This window comes from Salmo salar, chromosome ssa25 (genome assembly GCF_905237065.1).
Source record: "Salmo salar chromosome ssa25, Ssal_v3.1, whole genome shotgun sequence".
Taxonomy (NCBI): Eukaryota; Metazoa; Chordata; class Actinopteri; order Salmoniformes; family Salmonidae; genus Salmo; species Salmo salar.
In genome coordinates, this window is record NC_059466.1 from 36,378,460 (window position 1) to 36,401,894 (window position 23,435).

The 23,435-nt window shown below is 42.9% G+C and overlaps 1 protein-coding gene and 1 non-coding gene across 2 annotated transcripts; both read left to right on the plus strand.

Annotated features, from left to right (window-relative positions):
* Window positions 1-1,910: 1,910 nt before the first annotated feature.
* On the plus strand, window positions 1,911-22,899 carry LOC106586691 (cystathionine beta-synthase). The gene is made up of 14 exons (XM_014174235.2): window positions 1,911-2,070; window positions 10,629-10,967; window positions 11,924-12,030; window positions 16,446-16,580; window positions 16,959-17,038; window positions 17,121-17,325; window positions 17,518-17,609; window positions 17,966-18,091; window positions 18,258-18,342; window positions 18,435-18,540; window positions 18,682-18,894; window positions 19,104-19,212; window positions 19,955-20,039; window positions 21,302-22,899. The coding sequence occupies exons 2-14, from the start codon at window positions 10,636-10,638 to the stop codon at window positions 21,466-21,468; spliced, it is 1,842 nt and encodes a 613-aa protein (XP_014029710.1). The 5' UTR covers window positions 1,911-2,070; window positions 10,629-10,635; the 3' UTR covers window positions 21,469-22,899.
* trnaa-ugc (transfer RNA alanine (anticodon UGC)) lies at window positions 13,972-14,044 on the plus strand. Its single transcript has one exon. It is a non-coding gene; the product is annotated as a tRNA-Ala (tRNA).
* Window positions 22,900-23,435: the final 536 nt, after the last annotated feature.

Sequence of the window (23,435 nt, forward strand, 5' to 3'; positions counted from 1 at the left end):
GTAACTTGACACCTCAGCTGATTTCTCACTCAGAACATGCTGTGTTCACTTGGCTCAAAAAGACAGTTAGCATAGATTTATTTGAAGGATTATCTCTTAAACCAATTAGCTGTGGTTCTGACTATTTGGAATGGGTCCATATAAAAAAAAGTTTCTAGTTTCCCATGCCTACACTTGCCTGTTTGGATTATGGCTACAAGTACATGTTATTGATTGCATTTACAACCACTGTTTTCAGTGAGTGAAAAAGCTTTGCACATGAGTTGTTTCCATTCAGAATTGACACCAGCACAGTGCCAAAGATGAGAATAGGGACACATGGCATCACCTGCCCCAGATGCAGTATTTCATATGGAAAGTGACGATGTGGATGCAAATTCTGTGTGTTATGACACTATCCCATCAATTTATCACTCTCTTCACCTCTGTAAAAAGAACCATATAATAGGAGATACTGTACATGGTGGGTTGGTAACAGGTGGGTTGGTAACAGGTAGGCCTACAACAGGGCTGTCCATCTCACCCCATGGAGGGCCTAGTGTCTGCAGGTTTTTCCTTTCAGTCAAGCCCTAGACAACCAGGTGTGTGGAGTTCCTTACTAATTAGTGACTTAAATTACAAGTACAAGGGAGGAGTGAAAACCCGCAGAGACAAAGGCCCTCCGTGGAATGAGTTTGACACCTGTGGCCAACATAATGGTCATGTTTACTCGTTATCTCTCCTTTATCTTGAGAGCTACTGGAACACCTAGGGTAGGGTGAATGTCAGAGGATGTCTTTGCCATTAAAGTTGACACTCCCAAAGAATCCTGTTGACTTAGATTGCAATAGCTTCAGAGGGTACAATTATAAGGTTGGTTTTCACAATTTTGTGTTTCACGATAGCTAATGCAGTGAAATGGAATAGGCCATGTATATCTACAACTGTATTCACCCATCTGATTTGTGTGTTCAGACATGAACGTCTACATAGGCCTGCATGGTTAGGGAAGAGCAAAGAAGTGCATTATTAGGCCGATACTTGTTTTTTGTCTTTTTGTGCTGAAGAAGTGCTGTATTAGCTTGTTGAGAAACTTTCTAGTGTAGGGCTTTCCAACCCTGTTCCTGGAGAGCTACCAACATGTAGGTTTTCACTTCAACCCTGATTCTAATATTTAGCTGATTGATAAGCTGAATCAGGTACAGTAAGTTACAACTGGGGCGTGAACCTACAGGAGGGTAGCTCTCCAGGGAAAGGTTTGGCGAACCCTGGTCTAGTCGTTCTTTACACCAGATGCAGATGTGTCAAACCTCAGCACTACACAGCTCATTCAAATAATCAAAGCTTGATGAGTAGATGGTGTTATATAGCGCTATAGAAAGGAAACACTGTTTCGAAGGAACTGAGCACATGTGGGAAGAATGGAGAAATCTGGATGTGATGAAGGGATCTTATAAGCACATGTTAATGTTAGAGCTGTTTGAGAAGTTAGAACAGCTACATCTGGTATTGAGTGGTTGTTAGTCATTGTAAAAATACCTTAAATTGGCCTCCCAGACTAGAAAGGTGAGCTGGAACAGTGTACTGGTCTGCTTTAAGAAAAAATAACGTTTCAAGTTTTGTTTTTGCTTTTTTTCCCACTTAAATCGGCCTGTTCATTAGCAGTTGTTTTGCACACCTTTTTTAGTTCTTTTTGCACACCTTGTGCTTATTTTCAAGGTTGAGCAAAACTTTTCTCAGGGGAAATATCCAAACGTTTATATACCAAAATCATTGTTTATCTTATGGAAGCATGTCTACAAGGGGGCTGGCTACTTTCTAGGCCTTTTGTTTCTATATGTGCAGGACATTCGAAACGAAGGCCCGACAAATGTGTAAGCTCTGATTGGAGGAGCAAGACCAAGTAACACCCCCACTGTAGCCAATCAACGTACACACCAAACAAGGATACTCGAATCAGATTGGGCCGTGTTGTCGGGCTTTAAAGCATGTGAGCTGCTGGGGAAACTAGTATAGTCGCAATCTACGAAATATCATCTTTGAAATTGGATCGCGTACTGGTCCATCACCACTACCTTAATTAACTCAAAGGTGAGTGAACAATGTTATCTACTTCAAAATAACTAGATTAATATAGATATCATTCCTATTCTTCCTGTACTGATCCAGAGCCTCCATCTCTCATGTGCGGCGCTTGAACAATACTAGCGCTCTCTCGTTCCTGCTTTTTAAAAAATGTATTACTATGTTATTTTTAAAACTAGTATTCGTTGAATGTGTGGTGTCGAGTAGCGTAAAGAGACTAGAGCATGTAAAGCTAGTGAGTGACATGAACAAGCATGATGAAATACCAATTACGTCACGGAGTGGTGCACCTACAAGTATACCGCATTCAAAGCAACCGGGAACTCGGGGGAAAAAACTAGCCCCGAATGCGAAAATCGTTTTGAACGATCATAATAGCAGCAAAAAATGTGATGAACTTGTTACCTAAAGAGAGTTTATTTATTTGGCAGCACAGGCTTGTCTGTGTAGTCTACTCTTATCCACTAATGCTGAATATATGACTGACACTTGACTAGATTGACTCCATATAATCAATAACTAGAACCATACATATATATATAGTATTCAATCAATACTAGGTAGAGTAGCCTGTAATTGCGAAACATTTTACGTTTGCGAGTTTAATATTGGATGGGGGAGAGGAAATGACGTGGCTTAATTCCCACTGCTGTAGACTGATGTAAGACCAGTGTGTCCTGGTTAGCCTCTGCAGTAGGGGCTGTAACACTGAGCTGGATGTTACATCCAGTATAGCATCCAGCTCATTTACATCTGGCATCCTGCACTGAGTTACATCCAGGGCATTTCCATTGAAAAGGACCCATGAGCGCCAACATGAATTTCTTAAGAGCATATCAAATTGGGTGTCAAATGAATGAAGTCTATATTTTGGGAGAGTTAAGAAATAGATACATAAAAAAAAAAATAATTACATTTAAAAATGTGGCATAAGTAAAGGCTTTGATTTCTGGATAAACAGGTTTTAGAAAACATCTACCAGAATCTTAAGAGGTATCAGAAATGCATCAAAACACAATGCTGATCTGAAGACCGCTGCCAACTAATAACTTTTTTAAATTTAGTTTTGAATAAAGTACGTTTTTAAGAAATATTGCCTTGTAATTCCTTTACTGTTAACTTTCTTTTCTAATTTCTCATGAGGTGGCAGGATAATTAAAGTTCAGAGAAGTAACAAGTAATGGTAGAGCTACCAATTAGTTATAGTGATTTCACTGATATCAATTTTGTTTATGAATGAAGTGATTAAAACTCAGAATACCATTACCAAATTGGAAATGGAATTACTGCAACTGAATTGGCAACAATTGGAAAGCCATGGTAGTCACAGACCACAGTTGGGTCACATGCTGCTGTCCTCCCTTCCACTGGCATGCTGTTATGTTCAGCTCAATACAGTTTTCTTTGTCTTTCTTTCTGTTGGTCAAACCAAGAGTTTTAAAACAGTCTGTGTCTAGACAACCTCTCGCTCACTCTCCAGTTAACATCACCTCTCTCAGCTCTTACTGACATCTACCCATGAGCCCCCTCTTTCCATTTACTGTTACTAGCATCCTCACCGACCGACACCGGACATCCATGGAGGTTGAAAAGTGTTTGAAATTTGGTCAGTCCACACTGGCGTTGATGTTCACATCCACAGATGGAATGGACCAAATCTGAACCTATGTTTCAAAAGTGTTGGATTGTACAGTACTGAGTAGAGTACTGTACGATGAGTAGGACATAGTACAGTAAAGAAAAGTACTGTACTGCACTCTACTCTGCAGTCTAAATATACATGCCATTCTAAATGTATTTTGGGTTATAGTCATATTATAATGCTCGCTTGAATATAATGCTGAATATATGTTCCTAGTATTGCTAGCTGCAACAGAATACAATCTTGGATACCATTTCATGTCTCTTCATCCAGTATGATGAAAGTTAGAGGTAGTTTCACGTAAGTGCAATGACTGGAAGTCTACAGGAACAGTTAGCATGCTATCAGTTCCTGTTCATCTGACTCTGGCAATGAAGCCTTATATCTACTTCCCCAATCTTGAATTTCAAGGCTTTTTCTATATATTTTGGGATGGGGGGGACTGTTTCAACTTAAATGGTCAAAACCAGATAGAAAACATGCAGAAAAAGATATTGGACTTATATATTTTTTAAATACCATCTTTGAGAACTAACAATTAAATGAAAGCTAGACAGTCGGAGAGTTGAATTCCAAAAGACGGGCGTTCAGTGCACATGGATTTTGTTAATGTTTGAGCAGAGGAACAACGCAATAACCATGACAAAATGCATAGACTTGCAATCACAATGGAATAACAGGTTTTGAAATTTTAGCAAATGTATTAAAAATAAAAAAACATGTCACATTTACTTTGAAACACATTTGGCAGAGATTACAGCCTTGAGTCTTCTTGGGTATGACGCTACAAGCTTGGCACACCAGTATTTGGGGAGTTTCTCTCATTCCTCCCAGCAGACCCTCTCAAGCTCTGTCAGGTTGGATGGGGAGCGTTGCTGCACAGCTATTTTCAGGTCATTCAGAGATGTTAGATCGGTTTCAAGTCCGGGCTCTGGCGGGGCCACTCAAGGACATTCAGAGACAGCCAAGACTCCTGCGTTGTCTTGGCTGTGTGCTTAGGGTCGTTGTCCTGTTGGAAGGTGAACCTTCACCCCAGTGTGGGAACCTGCTCCAGAGCGCTCAGAACTTCATCAATGACCTCTCTGTACTTTGATCTGTTCGTCTTTCCCTCGATCCTGACTAGTCTCCCAGTCCCTGCCGCTGAAAAACATCCCCACCGTATGATGCTGCCACCACCATGCATCACTGTAGGGATGGTGCCAGGTTTCCTCCAGATGTGACGCTTGGCATTCAGGCCAAAGAGTTCAATCTTGTTTTCATCAGACCAGAGAATCTTGTTTATCATGGTCTGAGAGTCTAGGAGAGTCTAGGTGCCTTTTGGCAAACTCCAAGCGGGCTGTCGTGTGCCTTTTTACTGAGGGGCTGCCGTCTGGCCACTCTACCATAACGGCATGATTGGTAGAGTGCTGCAGAGATGGTTATCCTCCTGGAAGGTTCTCCCATCTCCACAGAGGAACTCTGGAGCTCTGTCAGAGTGACCATCGAGTTCTTGGTCACCTTCCTGACCAAGGCCTTCTCCCCAGATTGCTCAGTTTGGCCGGGCGGACAGCTCTAGGAAGAGTCTTGGTGGTTCCAAACGTCTTCCATTTAAGAATGATGGAGGCCACTGTGTTCTTGGATAACTTCAATTCTGCATAAATGTTTAGGCACCCTTCCCCAGATCTGTGTCTTAACACAATCCTGTGTCGGAGCTATATGGACAATTCCTTCGACCTCATGGCTTGGTTTTGCTCTGACATGCACTGTTAACTATGGGAACTTTATATAGACGTGTGTGTGTGTGTGCCTTTCCAAATCATGTCCAATCAATTGAATTTAACACAGGTGGACTCCAATGAAGTTGTAGAAACATCTCAAGGATGATCAATGGAGACAGGATGCACCTGATCTCAATTTCTAGTCTCATAGCAAAGTGTCTGAATACTTAAATGAAATACCTTATATACTTATTTGTTTTGCTTTGTCATTATGGGGTATTGTGTGTAGATGAGGGGGGGGGGGGGGGGGATATTTAATGTGTTTTAGAATATGGCTGTAATGTAACAAAATGTAGATAAAGGGGTCTGAATACTTTGTATGCACACTCTTGGAATTCTCTCAACCAGCTTCACCTGGAATGCTTTTCCGACAGTCTTGAAGTAGTTCCCACATGCTGAGCACTTGTTGGCTGCTTTTCCTTCACTCTGCTGTCCGACTCATCCCAAACCATCTCAATTGGGTTGAGGTCAGGTGATTGTGGAGGCCAGGTCATTTGATGCAGCACTCCATTACTCTCCTCCTTGGTAAAATAGCCCTTACACAACCTGGAGGTGTGCTGGGTTATTGTCCTGTTGAAAAACAAATAATAGTCCCACAAAGCCCAAACCAGATGGGATGGTGTATCGCTGCAGAATGCTGTGGTAGCCATGCTGGTTAAGTGTGCCTTGAATTCTAAATGTCACAGACAGTGTCACTAGCAAAGCACCACCACACTATAAAACCACCTCCTCCATGCTTTACAGTGGGAAATACACATGCAGAGATCATCCGTTCACCCACACCGCGTCTCACGAAGACACGGCGGTTGGAACCAAAAATCTCCAATTTGGACTCCAGACCAAAGGACACATTTCCACCGGTCTAATGTCCATTGCTTATGTTTTTTGGCCCAAGCAAGTCTCTTCTTCTTATTGGTGTCCTTTAGTGGTTTCTTTGCAGCAATTTGACTATGAAGGCCTGATTTCATGCAGTCTCATCTGAACAATTAATGTTGAGATGTGTCTGTTACTTGAACTCTGAAGCATTTATTTGGGCTGGTAACTCTGATGAACTTATCCTCTGCAGCAGAAGTAACTCTGGGTCTTCCTTTCCTGTGGCAGTCTTCATGAGAGCCAGTTTCATCATAGCGCTTTATGGTTTTTGTGACTGCAATTGAAGAAACTTTCAAAGTGCTTGATTTTCCGTATTGACTGACCTTCATGTCTTGAAGTAATGATGGGCTGTCGTTTCTCTTTGCTTATTTGAGCTGTTCTTTCCATATGGACTTGGTCTTTTACCAAATAGGGCTATCTTCCGTATACCCCCTACCTTGTCACAACTCAACTGATTCGCTCAAACACATTTAAGAAAGAAATTCCACAAATTCACTTTTAAGAAGGCATTCCTGTTAATTGAAATGCATTCCAGGTGACTACCTCATGAAGCTGGTTGAGAGAATGCTAAGAGTGTGCAAACCTGTCAAGGCAAAGGGTGGCTATTTTGAAGAATCTCAAATATAAATTTGTTTAACACTTTTTTTTGTTTTGGTTACTACATGATTTCATAGTTTTAATGTCTTCACTATTATTCTACAATGTAGAAAATAGTAAAAATAAGAAAAACCCTTGAATGAGTAGGTTTAATTTTTTTTGGGGGGGGGTGTATGTGTGTATATATATATAACACAGTGCCTTCAAAGTATTCATACCTCTTGACTTATTCCACATTATGTTGTTGCAGCCTGAATTCAAAATGGATGAAATATATTTTTTACACACAGTACCCCATAATGACAGTGTATCTCCGTCCACCTCAGTGTTCTAGCTGCCTCTCCCTCTTGGATAGGAGTTTTCCCTTTTTTATACACTAAATGTCCCTGCTATAGACTAAATGTAACATTTGGTAAAAGCCTGATTCTCTATTGCTGACAGACTAACATAATCCTTGGACAAGTGTGTAAGATGTCGGTTTACATAGGCTTACTTGAACATTCATAAAGCCCTAATCAGTTGACCTATAGGCTCTTCTAAAGTGGTACAGGTCAGAGAAATGTAGCATAGCCGGCCACTTAGATTAGGCCTAATAATGCTGTGCATAATGGCTGAATATGTGCAGTGGTTTATATTTATACACCACTGGGTTACATGGATTGGCCCAGTTCAGGTGTTAAACGATTACGCACAGGTCCATAGCTTTTCCTGTTGCGCTCCTATCATCCTTGGGTTACCTCTTCCTACAGTAAGCGTTTTACCCTCTCCCTAGTTTGATTTGACTTTGTTTATTTGAAGATGGGGGGGAAAAAACCATTGGTTCAATGTTATTACTTTGCTTTGGGAGCCAAGATGCTGGTGGGAAAATGTCATGCATTAGTTTGGCACTGTTACTATCCCAACACATCACTATCGTTTTGAATCTCTCAAAAGGATTTTAGTCACAATAGAAGTGTGGGATGGATATCTTGGCGCCTTCCTGTGAAGAACGGGTTGAAGGAGTGCCCTCTGGGTATGAAAGGCTGGGCGTTGGAGCTGGTCGTCTCTTTCAACGTTTTGGTTGGAAGGCGTGTTCAAATGTCCCTCCCTCCCGTTGGGGGCATGTCTGACATCACGTTTTACCACAATGTTTACTTTTTGCAGAGCAGTGTGGAATGTGGACAAGGTAAAAATAACAGAATCTCTTGAGTAGGTTCAACATTACTCCAAAAAATGTAAAGGTCTAATCAGTGAGCACCCTTTTGCACACGTCAGGTAATTTGTTCGTTTTGTATTTGATACACTAGTGAACTATCAACGTCTTAAGCCTACCCCTTCCATCAGCACGCAATGGTTGGCTGTTCAGGCAAATCTGTCAAATGTTCATCTCATACATTCCCTCTAAACTCCATAACATTTTCAAATGACCTCACACACATTGGAATGGACAGTATCTGTTTCTGCAGACTGTGTTCAGCCACTCAGTATCTGTTACAGCACACGGATGCCCATCTCTCTCTCTCTCTCTCCTCCCCCCCGCTGGTGTCGTGTTGCAGGGTCAAACACCTCAGCTTTATAGATGTAGTCAAAAGAGCGCACCTATTAATAGTCGCTGTAGTAGAAGATTGTGTGGTGTTGCTGTGTTTTCTCCAGTGGTTGTAACTGAAGTAACGAAAGTTTCATTTTTATCTGAGTGTTCACTGCTGCCTCTTCTAAAGTACTCAGTCTTGGAAGAGGTTAACACTGTTGCATCTTATGCTGTTATTGTCTATGTGGGCTAGTCTACATCGTCATCATGTAGGCTAACCAGCCAATCGTGTGTGCAGGCCACGTGTGTTTTGTGTTCCTTTCCCTAAACACTCTTAACAGCTGGTTTTAGAGTTAATGGATACAGACGGTGTGTGTGTGTGTTAGCCAGGGTTGGGGAGTAACTGATTACATGTAGGCTTATCAGTTACTTTTACATTCATCATGGATGACACCTTTCTGTTTTCTCAATGTTATTCAATTCAGCTTTGAAAATAGGCGTAAGTTTTTAAAAAATCCCCCAGACCCAGTCTGGCCACAGGCCTCTTTGATGACACCAAATGCGTTTGATGGATATTTTTTGTCTTCTTGTAAAGCTTCCTTAAGGGGAAAGTAAAACAAAAGTAACAGAAATGAATCGTAATTATGTTACGGAGTTTGGGTAATCCAAAAGTTACGTTACTGATGACAATTTTGGACGTGTAACTAGTAGGCTCACACCAGGCTTGACTAGGCCATATTTTGGTGGCCTTGGTGAGGAGCTCGCAGGGATATGTGGCGTAGAGTAGTGGTTAAACTCAGCCAGGTAGAGGACAAGCAGCTGTGGTCTGCTTGCGAACAAATCAACTGTTCAGCAGCTTTGGTAGGCTACTTCTTCTTTTTAAACCAAACCCCTTTAGTGCCACTGTTGTCCTCACAGGAAAAGCTCTCAGACCACAGTCCAGTTCTAATTGACATTTGATTGAGGTGTTTACATACAGCAGGGTGTTAAAGGACCACATAGATTGGTCTGCTTTGTGTTTTCATTTTTGCCATGGAAAAAATATTGTGATACTGGTATCATCCTTCTCTAGTAGTTTCGGATATACATTCAGTCTAATAGCCATGTTGATGCAATGTTAAAAGGTTATGCTGAAATAACAAGGAAACCATGCTGACTCAGCCATTTTCTTGCCTGCTGGGTGGTAGTAGATAGTAGGCCCAAGCTGAAGGACCGGATGCTCTGCACTGTAACAGTGAGCTAGCGTCAACTGTGGACCATTTCTGCCGTTGTTTTCTCGTGTTGCTACAGTAAGCTGATTTGAGTGTTTGCAAAGAAAATGTTAAGTGTGTTGGGAACTCATAAATCAAGTAAGAACTTCTTACTTGTCCTCAACCATTTTGGTGATGTGAAGGGTTTTGAAATGTAAAAAAATGCAAGCGCCTTCCAACGATACAGTTGAGTGAAGGATTGAAATGTGTTGTGCTTGTTTTAATGCGCTTGAATACTGACGGTCAGTCCTCCTGAGCACGAACAGAATTCACAAATGAACCCTGGACAGAACATCACTGTTTTCCCCCATTGGACCTTTTGTTGGGTCAACGTAGCCTAAAGAGAACTAACTGAACGGGCTTTCAATTGGACCTGTTAGGCTTTCACCTTCCTACACGATTGTTGCCACCGGTTGCAACCTCTGAGAACACTGCTATTTCAAAGAGTACTTTGCTTATCTGGTCATTCGTTACAGACAGGAAGAGTCATCCATTACAGTAATCAGGGGGGGGTGCAGTGCCAGGATAATGGTGGCCCAGCCATCTTACAACGTCCCTCTTTTTAAAAAGGAGACGCAACACACTGCATAGACTGATGTGACGTTTCTCTTGCGGTGAGTGCTTTACACTCTAGTGTCTACACTGTGTAACCTATATAGGATACCTGTGTGAGAATCTGGGTTGCAGTGTATAGGCCTGTGGGGGGAGCATTCTGTTCTCCCTGGCAGTATTCACCTGAACATGTCCTGGTTTGACCGTAATGTAATAATGTATAAATCAACTGAATGTAACCTCCATATGTATGTGAATGGTGTTCTGTTATTAGTTGAGAAGGATCCCCTAGCCTACGCTGGTACATTTTACTAGAGGAATTTCTATCTGTCAGTTACTGTTTGTTTGTCGGACTCACTCATTCTCTATCTCACCCTCTCTCTCAGGTGAGTCATGCCTTCGGTTCCCTCCAGCACGGCCTCTGTGCGCCCTGTGTCCTCCGTCTGCCCCCACGCAGCTATGCTTCACAACAACGCTACCAAGGCCAACGGAGAGGCCGCCATTTTGAATGGGGGGTCCAAGGTCAATGGAGAAGCAATGTTGAACGACCCCAAGTTCTCTATGAATGGATCGGCCCAAGTGAATGGGGAGGAGGGGGAGAACGACCTGGAGAACACAGCCACAGGCACTGAGGAGAGGCAGTGGATCCGTCCTGATCTGCCCAGTAGATGCACCTGGAAATTGGGCGTGTCCTCTGCCGAGTCCCCTCACTGCCACTCTGCAAAGTGAGTCACACACACACTTATCACGAACAGGATTTGCATATGTTCCCCGGCCTTTTCGGTGTAGAGAAGGCTGATGGATATTTGTGGTCAGTGGTCGGTCATTTCTCCACCCCACGAACATGACAGAAATAGAACCACAGCATTTCCACGTACTCTGCTTATCCTCCCTCCTCTTCAAACACCTCTAGTTTACATAGTCCACTAATTCCCCTTGTGTAGCTAAGATATAGTCACCTGCTTGCTTCACTAGCAAGGAGAGCAAAGAACCAATATATTTGTTTTTGTTGAGCAGCAACCTAAAAGCAGGATGCTGGTTTGACATTTAGCCAGGCTCCATTCTCCTGCATAATGACACACCTGCTAGAGCCAGAACCACAAAGAGGACCAAAGCCTGTGGGGCTGGTCTTTCCGACCTGAATCCTTTGTAGGAACCCCATGTGAGCGGGAAGGGTTGGGCAAGGGATTTGGTCTTTCACCATGACTTGGCAATTTCAGATTGTTTTGAGGGATACTGAAAGGAACACTGCCATTGTGGCCTAGGGGAGAAGGGTGTGTGTGTGTGGTAGGCTCATGCTGAGGGTCTGGAATTTCTGGAACAGTCTTGCTGTTTTGACAGTAATCTCTCCATTCGATCAATTTAAGTTGTTATATAAGTTCTATATGGCATCAATAACTCTGTGCGGCTTGGCAAAGGCTTTGTTTATGTCTCACTGCCAGACCGAATCCAGAGGCTACCATGTTACGAAATTAACTCTCGATGTCCCAAAGATAGTGTCATACTGAGGTTACAAAAGTAGCCAAGTTACACAAGTTTCCATCTCACATATGAAACAACTTTCAATACTTGGCGCGAACTTACTCATAAAAGAGTTTGCCTTTTTTCTAATTTGTGAATGATCATGGTTTATATAGATTGCTCTCCTTAACTGAGTCTCCATCCCATCCTCACCTCTCAGGACCGAAGCCCCCAGGATTCTACCCAACATCCTCAGGAAGATTGGAGACACACCTTTGGTCCGCATGAACAAGATACCCAAAGCCTTCGGCCTCAAGTGTGAACTCTGTGAGTATTTACACATGCGCACATAGTCATGATATGACACACAGTCACATGACACCCACTGAGCCTAAAGACAACCAGAGAAAAGCAGTCTGTATTTCAATATCCTTGTTTGTGTTAAGTTACTATTTTTATATAGTGTTATCAGTCTGTGTCCTTTTTAACTCACATTTTCTGTTCCTCAAAAACAATCCTGTGTTCACATGTGTAGGTGTTGGTGTGTGTTTGATTTACACATTGTTGGGCAATCAGCGATGTCGGGGAAGCTAGTCTGAAAATATAGTTTACCAATCTACCAATTACTTCACACTGGAACAAGTTAAGCTATGCTAAAGCTACCCTTAAGAAAAATATTGTTTACTTAATTAAAGTTACTTTGAAAAAGTATTTCACTACATCCAAATGACTTGGTGAAAAATCATAATATCTAAAATGTCATAGAATACAAATGATAAAAACAGCTCACTCTGTGGTCAGCTGTTAACAGAATATGTAATGTATCCTATTAAACACAAAAACATGTTTCAAGTGAGAGTTGGGCAGGACTGATGCTGAAAGAGAAAGGACATTCTTGCCTACTTCACCCATATTTTGTGTAGTTCCAGAAGTTGGCTACTCTGCTACAAAGACTCTACCCTATCTAGATTTTAAATCAGTTCAACTACCATCAAGCTACTGCAAAATGTAGTTTAATTTCTAGTTCAACTACCACCAAGCTACTGCAAAATGTAGTTTAATTTCTAGTTCAACTACATGTAGTTCACTACTCCCAAAACTAGTGATTAGCTGTCTTCCCTACAGCTATTTCTGTTTTTAAAGCATAAATCCAGTGGTAGAGGACATGACAGAGGGAGAAGGGAGATGGTGGAAGGAAAAATTAAGAGGGGGAGGAGGAGAAAGAAACAGATATATGGCGATGACATGGAGACAGGGTTAAATTGGAAGTGAGGGAGAATGAAATAGACCATAGAAGAGTGAGGGAGAAGTTCTTTAGACTGTAGTCTAGTTAGTCTCTATATTAGACTCCTCCTATAGTACAGTTAGACTCTATATTAGACTCCTCCTATAGTACAGTTAGACTCTATATTAGACTCCTCCTATAGTACAGTTAGTCTCTATATTAGACTCCTCCTATAGTACAGTTAGTCTCTATATTAGACTCCTCCTATAGTACAGCTACTCTATATTAGACTCCTCCTGTAGTACAGTTAGACTCTATATTAGACTCCTCCTATAGTACAGTTAGTCTCTATATTAGACTCCTCCTATAGTACAGTTAGACTCTATATTAGACTCCTCCTGTAGTACAGCTACTCTATATTAGACTCCTCCTGTAGTACAGTTAGACTCTATATTAGACTCCTCCTGTAGTACAGTTAGACTCTATATTAGACTCCTCCTGTAGTACAGCTACTCTATATTAGACTCCTCCTATAGTACAGTTAGACTCTATATTAGACTCCTCCTGTAGTACAGTTAGTCTCTATATTAGACTCCTCCTATAGTACAGCTACTCTATATTAGACTCCTCCTGTAGTACAGCTACTCTATATTAGACTCCTCCTATAGTACAGTTAGTCTCTATATTAGACTCCTCCTATAGTACAGTTAGTCTCTATATTAGACTCCTCCTGTAGTACAGTTAGTCTCTATATTAGACTCCTCCTGTAGTACAGTTGGTCTCTATATTAGACTCCTCCTGTAGTACAGTTAGTCTCTATATTAGACTCCTCCTGTAGTACAGTTAGACTCTATATTAGACTCCTCCTGTAGTACAGTTAGTCTCTATATTAGACTCCTCCTGTAGTACAGTTAGACTCCTCCTGTAGTAGTTAGTCTCTATATTAGACTCCTCCTGTAGTACAGTTAGTCTCTATATTAGACTCCTCCTGTAGTACAGTTAGTCTCTATATTAGACTCCTCCTGTAGTACAGTTAGACACGGGTCCCGGTGGCTCAGTTGGTAGAGCATGGTGTTTGCAACGCCAGGGTTGTGGGTTCGATTCCCACGGGGGACCAGTACGGAGAAAAAATGTATGAAATGTATGCATTCACTACTGTAAGTCGCTCTGGATAAGAGCATCTGCTAAATGACTAAAATGTAAATGTAAATATGTATTAGACTCCTCCTGTAGTACAGTTAGTCTCTATATTAGACTCCTCCTGTAGTACAGTTAGTCTCTATATTAGACTCCTCCTGTAGTACAGTTAGTCAGTAGGACTGGTTTCCTATAGGCCCCGCTTGCCATGAATACTGTTATTATTGTAAAGTCAACATTTAAGGTTTCACATAGCCTCCTTTCCCCTCATTAGTCTGCTAGGCTCCACTGTATGATTGTAGGGGTCTTGTCTCAGGTATCTCTCTGGGTGGAGGGGCTTTGGCCACCTGAAAGTTCCTCTGTTCTAAGGGAGGGCTACAAGGTGGGGAGGGAGGGGGGCCGGAGAGGGACAAGGTCTTGTATCAGGTGTCACTAGGCTGAATTGTCAGTCACCAGCTATGGGATGTTTTGGGAAGTCCCGGATGTGGATTCTGGGGGAAATGTTCTTGTCATCTATTTTTATTTATTTCACCTTTTATTTAACCAGGTAGGCCAGTTGAGAACAAGTTCTCATTTACAACTGAGACCTGGCCAAGATAAAGCAAAGCAGTGAGACAAAAACAACAGTTACACATAAACAAACGTACAGTCAATAACACAATAGAAATATCAATGTACAGTGTGTGCAAAAGTAGAAGAGTAGGAAGGTAGGCAATAAATAGGCCCTAGAGGCAAGAATAATTACAATTTAGCATTAATACTGGAGTGATAGATGTGCAGATGATGATGTGCAAGTAGAGATACTGGGGTGCAAAGGAGCAAGATAAATAAATAACAATATGGGGATGAGGTAGTTGGGTGTGCTATTTACAGATTGGCTGTGAGCAGGTACAGTGATCGGTAAGCTGCTCTGACAGCTGATGCTTAAAGTTAGAGAGGGACATATAAGACTCCAGCTTCAGTGATTTTTTTTTTTTTGCAATTCGTTCCAGTCATTGGCAGCAGAGAACTGGAAGGAAAGGTGGTCAAAGGAAGTGTTGTCTTTGGGGATGACCAGTGAAATATACCTGCTGGAGCGTGTGCTATGAGTGGGTGTTGATATGGTGACCAGTGAGCTGAGATAAAGGCAGAGCTTTACCTAGCAAGGACTTATAGATGACCTGGAGCCAGTGGGTTTGGTGACGAATATGTAGTGAGGGCCAGCCAACGAGAGCATACAGGTCCCAGTGGTGGGTAGTATATGGGGCTTTGGTGACAAAACAGATGGCACTGTGATAGACTGCATCCAATTTGCTGAGTAGAGTGTTGGAGCCTATTTTGTAAATGACATCTCCGAAGTCAAGGATTGGTAGGATAGTCAGTTTTACGAGGGTATGTTTGGCAGCATGAGTGAAGGAGGCTTTGTTGCGAAATAGGAAGCCGATTCTAGATTTAACTTTGGATTGGAGATGCTTAATGTGAGTCTGGAAGGAGAGTTTACAGTCTAACCAGACACCTAGGTATTTATAGTTGTCCACGTATTCTAGGTCAGAACCGTCCAGAGTAGTGATGCTGGTCGGGCAGGAGGGTGCGGGCAGCGATCGGTTGAAGAGCATGCACTTAGTTTTACTAGCATTTAAAAGTAGTTGAGGCCACGGAAGGAGTGTTGTATGGCGTTGATTATTGTTGTTATAGCATCAGGTCATTTTAAAGACCACGACTGGGTATTCTGCCCGGCGCTAGCGATTTGAACAGGCAGTACATTTCTCTGATTGGTACAGTTGGCCAATGACGGTGAAGTACAGTAATACCAGACGGTTAATAGGTCAGTTTTGGACCACCATCCACATGTTATTTGAGTTCACTGCATGTGAACCATGTCACGGTCCTCAGTCTAAATATCTCGCCAGTGAGTTATTTGATATATTTTTTACGGGCTTAATTGTTTAAAGTCAATCTCTGGTTGATTCCCATAGCTTAGTGAGACAAAAAGTTTCCATGGCACTTGCATGGATTTTCACGTGATTCGGATTTACTCTTTGGCTGACTAGTCCACAGTGGATTTGGGGCCGTTTGAATCTGTGCCAATCGGCTATTGTACGTGTGAGAGATTGTGTGAGTGAGAAACGCTGGACCTTTGGATGACCTCCCCACCTGAATTTTTCCAAATCGGCTCATGCCAGCTCTGTCTCTTCCCATGATCCTCCATGTCTGTGGCAACTTCTACTGTACTTCCTGGCGTTGCTAAGGGGCTTTACAGTTAACTTGTACAGGGGGATTTTGTTCAAGTCTTCTCTGTGGTATATCTAAAGTACACAATAACATCATAATATAAGCAGCTGCAGTACATATTGATGATTCAACATTTCCTTACACCCTCTCTCTTTCTCTCTGTGTGTAGTGGCCAAGTGTGAGTTCTTCAATGCAGGGGGCAGTGTGAAGGACCGTATCAGTCTGAGGATGGTGGAGGATGCAGAGAGAGCTGGCATCCTCAAACCTGGAGACACCATCATCGAGCCCACCTCCGGCAACACCGGTACGTGTCGCTAGGATTCCCCGAGCGCTATAAACAGGCTTATTCTTGGACAATGGAGAGGGGGGGGGGGGGTCAAATTACCTGCCTGAAAACACTCCTGCCGCTTATGTACATATTCCACCACCACGTATCAATACACACGTCACTAACAGTAGAAAGATTACACACCCAAGTCAAAGGACTTGTGTGTGTGTGAGAGAGTTTAACATTTAGTTTTGCCTGGTAATGTCAAGTAGTCACTGAGACCTCCCAGCTTACCTTTGACATTAGGATCTTGTCACTGTAGCCCTGTGTTCTGCAGTATGGTTTGTTCTGCTGACATGACCTGTTCATCACAGCTGTATTGGCGCCTCGCTCTCTCTCTCTCTGTGTGTGCAGGTATTGGTCTGGCCCTGGCCTCTGCAGTTAAAGGCTATCGCTGCATCATCGTCATGCCTGAGAAGATGAGCATGGAGAAGGTGAGGCTGGTGTTTGTGTATCAGTGCATCCATGCGTCGGCGTTGGAATGTAACTAATTGTAATCTAATCTTGTGTTCCCAGGTGGACGTGCTGAGAGCCTTGGGGGCGGAGATCGTGCGTACCCCCACCGCCGCCCGCTTTGATTCGCCAGAGTCCCACGTGGGCGTAGCCTGGCGTCTGAAGAATGAAATTCCCAACTCTCACATCCTTGACCAGTACCGTAACGCTAGCAACCCCCTGGCCCACTACGACACTACTGCCGAGGAGATCCTGGAGCAGTGCGATGGTGTGTGTGTGTGTGTGTGTGTGTGTGTGTGTGTGTGTGTGTGTGTGTGTGTGTGTGTGTGTGTGTGTGTGTGTGTGTGTGTGTGTGTGTGTGTGTGTGTGTGTGTGTGAATGCGATGGAGAAATTGAGTGAAGAATACCCATTTCCTCCAACTCTTCTAATAGACCTCTCTGCGCCACTCTGCCCTTGCAGGTAAGGTGGACATGTTGGTGGCAGGAGCTGGCACAGGTGGCACCATCACTGGCATCGCCCGCAAGCTGAAGGAGAGATGCCCCAACATCAAGGTAGGCACCGAGTCACTTAACACAACGTCCCAGATCTATAAGAAGGCGATCTATCTGACTAGCTTGTTATCGCTCTGTACTTTGTCAATTGAATTCCATTCAGTCTTGTAGAGCCAATTCCAAACTCCTGTAGCTGAAAGTATACAACACGAGTTCAACCCAAGGCCCACAGTTATACGGCCTGTTGGGCCGAGTCATAAAGTAGGATCAGAAAGTAATATTACATCTGCCTTTGATGAATAAAGCCAAAAGATGAATACAGATCTTAAGTTGCCTTTGTGTGTGATGTATTTATTACCATGTTACTTTGGTTTATTGATGTAATGGTTTAGTTAACAGTGTTCTGTGTTGTGTAGATCGTGGGTGTGGACCCTGAGGGTTCTATACTGGCTGAGCCAGAGGAGCTGAACATGACAGACAAGACCCAATACGAGGTGGAGGGCATCGGATACGACTTCATCCCCACCGTGCTGGACAGATCTGTGAGTGTGGCAGTGATCTCCTGAGTTGAGCGGAGTAGTTGAGCGGAGTTTTCTACTCTGCATCAGTAACAGTCACAACACACAAGTGGAAGGAAAATGACTCCTAAGATAATATTGTATATGGGTGCTGTAGTAGAATGCATATAAATGTTTCTCTCTGTTTCAGGTAATTGACAAGTGGTATAAGTCCAATGATGAGGAGTCCTTTGCCATGTCACGCATGCTGATCAGGGAGGAGGGGCTTCTTTGCGGTAGATTGACATCACACACAATGATTGGTGCTCCCAAAGAGCAAGGGTCTCTCTCTCTCTTGTTCTCTCGCTCTAACTGTCTCTCTTTCTAGGAGGTAGTTCAGGCACAGCCATGGCTGCAGCAGTCAAGATGAGTACAGAGCTGAAGGAGGGCCAACGCTGTGTCGTCATCCTTCCTGACTCCATCCGCAACTACATGTAAGGGAGAAAAGAGGGGGATGAGTGGAGGAGGGAGGTTGAACGGGAAAAGGGAATGGTGGAGTTAAATGTGTGGAGAAGGAGCAAGTATTTTTAACAGGCTATGTAGTACCAGTGTTTTAACCCCCCCGCCGCCGCCAGGTCAAAGTTCCTCAGTGATAACTGGATGTGTGATAAGGGCTTCCTAACCCCAAATGACCTGATGGTGTCCAAATCCTGGTGGTGGAACCTGACTCTGCAGAGTCTGAACCTGTGTGCGCCCATCACCGTGCTGCCCTCCGTCAACATCAAGAAGACCATCAAGATCCTCAAGGAGAAGGCTTTTGACCAGGCACCCGTCGTTGACGAGTCCGGGTACGCTTTTACCTGGTTACCATGGTCACCTGTTTGTCATTCAGGCCGAGTGTCAATGTACCCTGTAGCATGACTGTTAACAAAACATTAGTCCACTTGACAAGACGTCAATACAGACATTTTATTAATCGGTGTGTATATGTTCATGATAGTTTCCTTCACAAGCTGTCCTAATGCTAATGACCATATTCTCTCTCTCGTCTGTGTAGCATGATCCTGGGGATGGTTACCCTGGGCAACATGTTGTCTTCTGTGCTGGCTGGGAAGGTCAAGGCGTCTGACCCTGTCTCCAAGGTGCTCTACAAACAATTCAAACAGGTCAGTTCCTTTACCTACATGCTCAACAACATGCCACACTCTCACAAGAACACTTCAACTCAACTGCTCTTAAATAAAGTTCTCAAACTGAAGGCTATCATTGAGGAGAGCAGGGGTACTCAACTACTATTGGAGAAGGTCTGGTAACTGAAGGCTATCATTGAGGAGAGCAGGGGTACTCAACTACTATTGGAGAAGGTCTGGTAACTGAAGGCTATCATTGAGGAGAGCAGGGGTACTCAACTACTATTGGAGAAGGTCTGGTAACTGAAGGCTATCATTGAGGAGAGCAGGGGTACTCAACTACTATTGGAGAAGGTCTGGTAACTGAAGGCTATCATTGAGGAGAGCAGGGGTACTCAACTACTATTGGAGAAGGTCTGGTAACTGAAGGCTATCATTGAGGAGAGCAGGGGTACTCAACTACTATTGGAGAAGGTCTGGTAACTGAAGGCTATCATTGAGGAGAGCAGGGGTACTCAACTACTATTGGAGAAGGTCTGGTAACTGAAGGCTATCATTGAGGAGAGCAGGGGTACTCAACTACTATTGGAGAAGGTCCGGTCACACATTTCCTAGGTGGCAAAGGTCCGGATGGATACTGCAATTCTACACATTTTTTGGGTTATACTGTAAGGTCTGTCAGTGAATGACATGGAGGAACCCCCCCTGTTCTGGATCCAGACTGTGGTCCGCCTGTTGTAGTTCTGTCATTTTCATTTGTTGCACTCTCCCCCCTCAGGTACGACTGACCGATAGCCTGGGAAAGCTGTCCCGTATCCTGGAGACGGATCACTTTGCCTTGGTGGTGCATGAGCAGATCCAATGTAAGTTTACCCCTCCTTCCTCTCTTCCATCAATCTTCCCGTCTTTCTCGCTTCCTGTTACTCTCTCTCACACTTCCTTATCTCACCATTTCCCCGCTATCTTGTATTGCTCCTTCTGTCTCTTTTCCACCACTGATAGTTGCCTTTGTCAGACAGTAGAGAAGAACATTCCTAGCAACACCTGCTGTCTTCGGTTGACCCTGAACTGGCCCTCCTACAGGGTCAGGGGTCATTCCGGGTCCCTGTCCAGGTAACCGTGTCACCTGTCCGCTGCCATAACAAACACCCACCTGGCCAGAGGCAATGTGGCGGTTGTTTTCCCTCTGACTAGCTTGCTGTTTCGCATCAGCTTAACTTTAGGGGTGGCTCATTAGTTTGGTCAGATAAGCCTGCATAAATAAAATCACAAGTCGTTACATAGCGTATTTGGCTTTCTCACAGCCTAGGGAAGACAAGGTGTAATGATGCCGTCTAATCATCAGTTTTGTGGTCTAGTAGGCAAACAAGGTGTGTGTTGGGTGGCAAAGTCCACCGGTGGTGTTTTGGTGCCTGGCAGTGCCTGGCCACCAGTAGAATAGTGCAATACCCAGACTGTTGTGTAAGGATAGACGAGGGGATATAGCTTAATATGCCATAATGCTTTTTGTCAGCCCACCACCACAACTTCACCAGAGGATACATTTATTTTTTACATATTATTTTCATCAACTATAATTTACTGATTCATCCCAAGGGCAAGTGTTTTTTCCTGACAATGTGCCCTGAGCAGGAAAAACTCTGTCCCTCAGCTATGACTAGGCACCCCTATGCTCCCTATCATAGTAAACTATGTTCATCCTATATTCAGTGTCCCTTATCTAACAGCAGGGTCTCTTCGGAACCTGACTTTCATTGTGACCTAATCCTGTCTCTCAAACACAGGATGCTAGTTGCATAACTTCTTGTAAACCGATATGGTTTGATTCAGTATAATTGCCGGCTATTGTATAATCCATTGCTTCATTCTTGGATAAAGACCTTGGGAAGTTTCAACTTCCTTTGTGGCAAACATTCCCATATGAAAAATGGAGAAGTATTTTGACATAATTTATGTAATCTCTTGCATGCAGGACAAATTTCAGTGGTTCTACAACTCTTAATTCTCCTATTTGTCACAAACGTTCTCTTGCACCTAAAGTCTTATCTCAATAGTACTATTACCCCTCTCTCTGTCTCGCTGTGTCTCTCTCTTTCTCTCCCTTCCTCCGTCTCTCTCTGTGTAGTCATGGCGGACGGCTCCTCCTGTCCGAGACAGATGGTGTTTGGGGTGGTGACGTCCATTGACCTACTCAACTACATCACAACGCATGAGAGGCGGGGAAACGCACGGGAGCGCACGATGTCGGAGTGCTCCATGACATCTGAGTGCTCGCTGACCGACGAGCTGTAACCACTTTCTGTTTCCTGTGCGTAGGAGGAAGTGACCCACCCCCCAAACATTGACAATGAAGAAGAAGATGTAGACTTTTAGGAGGTTGTGGTTTAGTCTTAAAATAATTATTATTTTCCAACCTTCTTGGCTACAGCTGTTTTGTTATTTTTGTGATTAGAATCCTAATTTACTGTAGCCTACCTATGCTGCGATTTAAGTAATTTAGCTGGTTTCAGATACATAGTTTTCCGCTAACTTTAAGGTATATAAATTACATTTTACAAAGTGTGCAACTATACGTTTCCATCTGTCTGCCTCTTCATTATTGAAAGTAACTTTTAGTTTTCTCTTTAAAAAGAATAGTGTTCCTGACTTCATTTTATTGCAGAGGATACTAAAACATTACAATATGCTCGCTAGACTAACGACTCAGTAAATTTGAATCTTTCAGCTAAATGGCCACCTACCTACCATTTTCTATTGCATTGAGATTTCTATGTAACTGATATGTGAATGTGACTTCCATTTTAGTGGGGGAAAAACAAAACATTTCTGAAATGTACTGCTCCCCTTTTAGACTTAAAAGCACATCATAGTTTTTCTTTGATACCAACAGAGTTACATGGCCATCTAGTGATAGCTAAAGACATAGTATGTGCCTAAAATTGTAATTTGGGTTCATCGATCTGAATTGAATACCTATTCAGTATGGGAAAAAAGAGAGGTGTCACATTGACAACATTCAAAGAGAGAGAGTGTCAATGAAGGGTACCTTCTTTTGTTTGAAGGGTTTGGCCTTGAAGGGTAAACAAGCACACAGGGTAGGTCAGGCCAAGGATAGGTGAGTTTGGCACAAAACCAAACTCTAACCCAAACAGTATGACTTGTGTTGGGTCATTTTTTTCTTCTTGTATTGAAACAAGACATTAAATAGTTGGCTGGTTGAAAATATTTAAATTAGCCTAACAGTGCAGGTCTTTTATATAGGCCTGTCTGTGTCTGGGGCAGGTTGGGTTGTTTGACCTTTTCTTTTGCTACATTTCTCTTCTGTTTGACTTCCTGTTTTAATCATGAATGTGTTATGTATGACAATGGACCCAGAGCTGTTATGATCTATTCATTAACTGACATCCACTAGCAGGGCTGGAGGTGTAAATATGACTTTAGTGTCATATTTGCGTGAGGTGGAGCATGTTATGGTTATGAAAGTGATATTTGAACACTATTCCCTGTCATTATTTCCACTCTGGGTTCAGCTGTTTGTTTCATATTTCTCTTGATTTGTCGATTTCAGGTTATTTTGTGATAACTATTATTGCTGGCTTCCATTAAAGGCCCTTTCTCTTGAGCAAGTTTCAAGTTTTATTAGTCATACTGTATGTACGGGATCAGTGGTGACAGTCATTCAGGCAAAATGTTTTGAGTTAATAAAGCTGCATACAAGCATGGTCTCTTTTGTTTTGTTGTTTTCTTGAGTAAGGCAGCTCCAGAATGCAGGTGTTTCAGCCTAGCTCAGTGCCTTCTGTGTTGGAGGGGCAGCCAGCGGACAATATAGAGTGTAGGGGTTGGTAATTGCGCCGTGATTGGCTCACTTTTCTTTTACTAATGGGGACACTACATTACCACAAAATCTACAGGGAGAGCTAGAAAGTTCAAGCCCCTTGGGTGCTGCCATAGATTTACATTAGAAGTGCCCATTCAAGAAGACTCAAGGTCATTGGCCACAAATAAAATGATGTCAAATCATGTTATATCTTCTGTAGCCTTGATTGGACTGAATTTCAAAATCTTAGCTAGCCAGCTAGACAAGCGGTCATCTTCATGAATCACGTCGTCAATCTACTGGAAAATCCTTTTCAATTCTTGTCATATGAAAAATTATTGATAAAACTTATGTGCTCATCGGCCATTGGACATAAACATTACCCAACAAGTTTTAAATTGCAAATTCAACAATGGGTGGTTTGGAAGGAATCAGTGGCTAA

Excerpts from the sequence above, each read along its gene's own strand:
- LOC106586691 (XM_014174235.2), top strand. The coding sequence starts at position 10,636 with ATGCCTTCGGTTCCCTCCAGCACGGCCTCTGTGCGCCCTGTGTCCTCC. Across the intron at positions 18,092-18,257 it reads CCACCGTGCTGGACAGATCT|GTAATTGACAAGTGGTATAA; the intron begins GTGAGTGTGGCA and ends TCTCTGTTTCAG. Across the intron at positions 20,040-21,301 it reads GGTGCATGAGCAGATCCAAT|TCATGGCGGACGGCTCCTCC; the intron begins GTAAGTTTACCC and ends CTCTCTGTGTAG.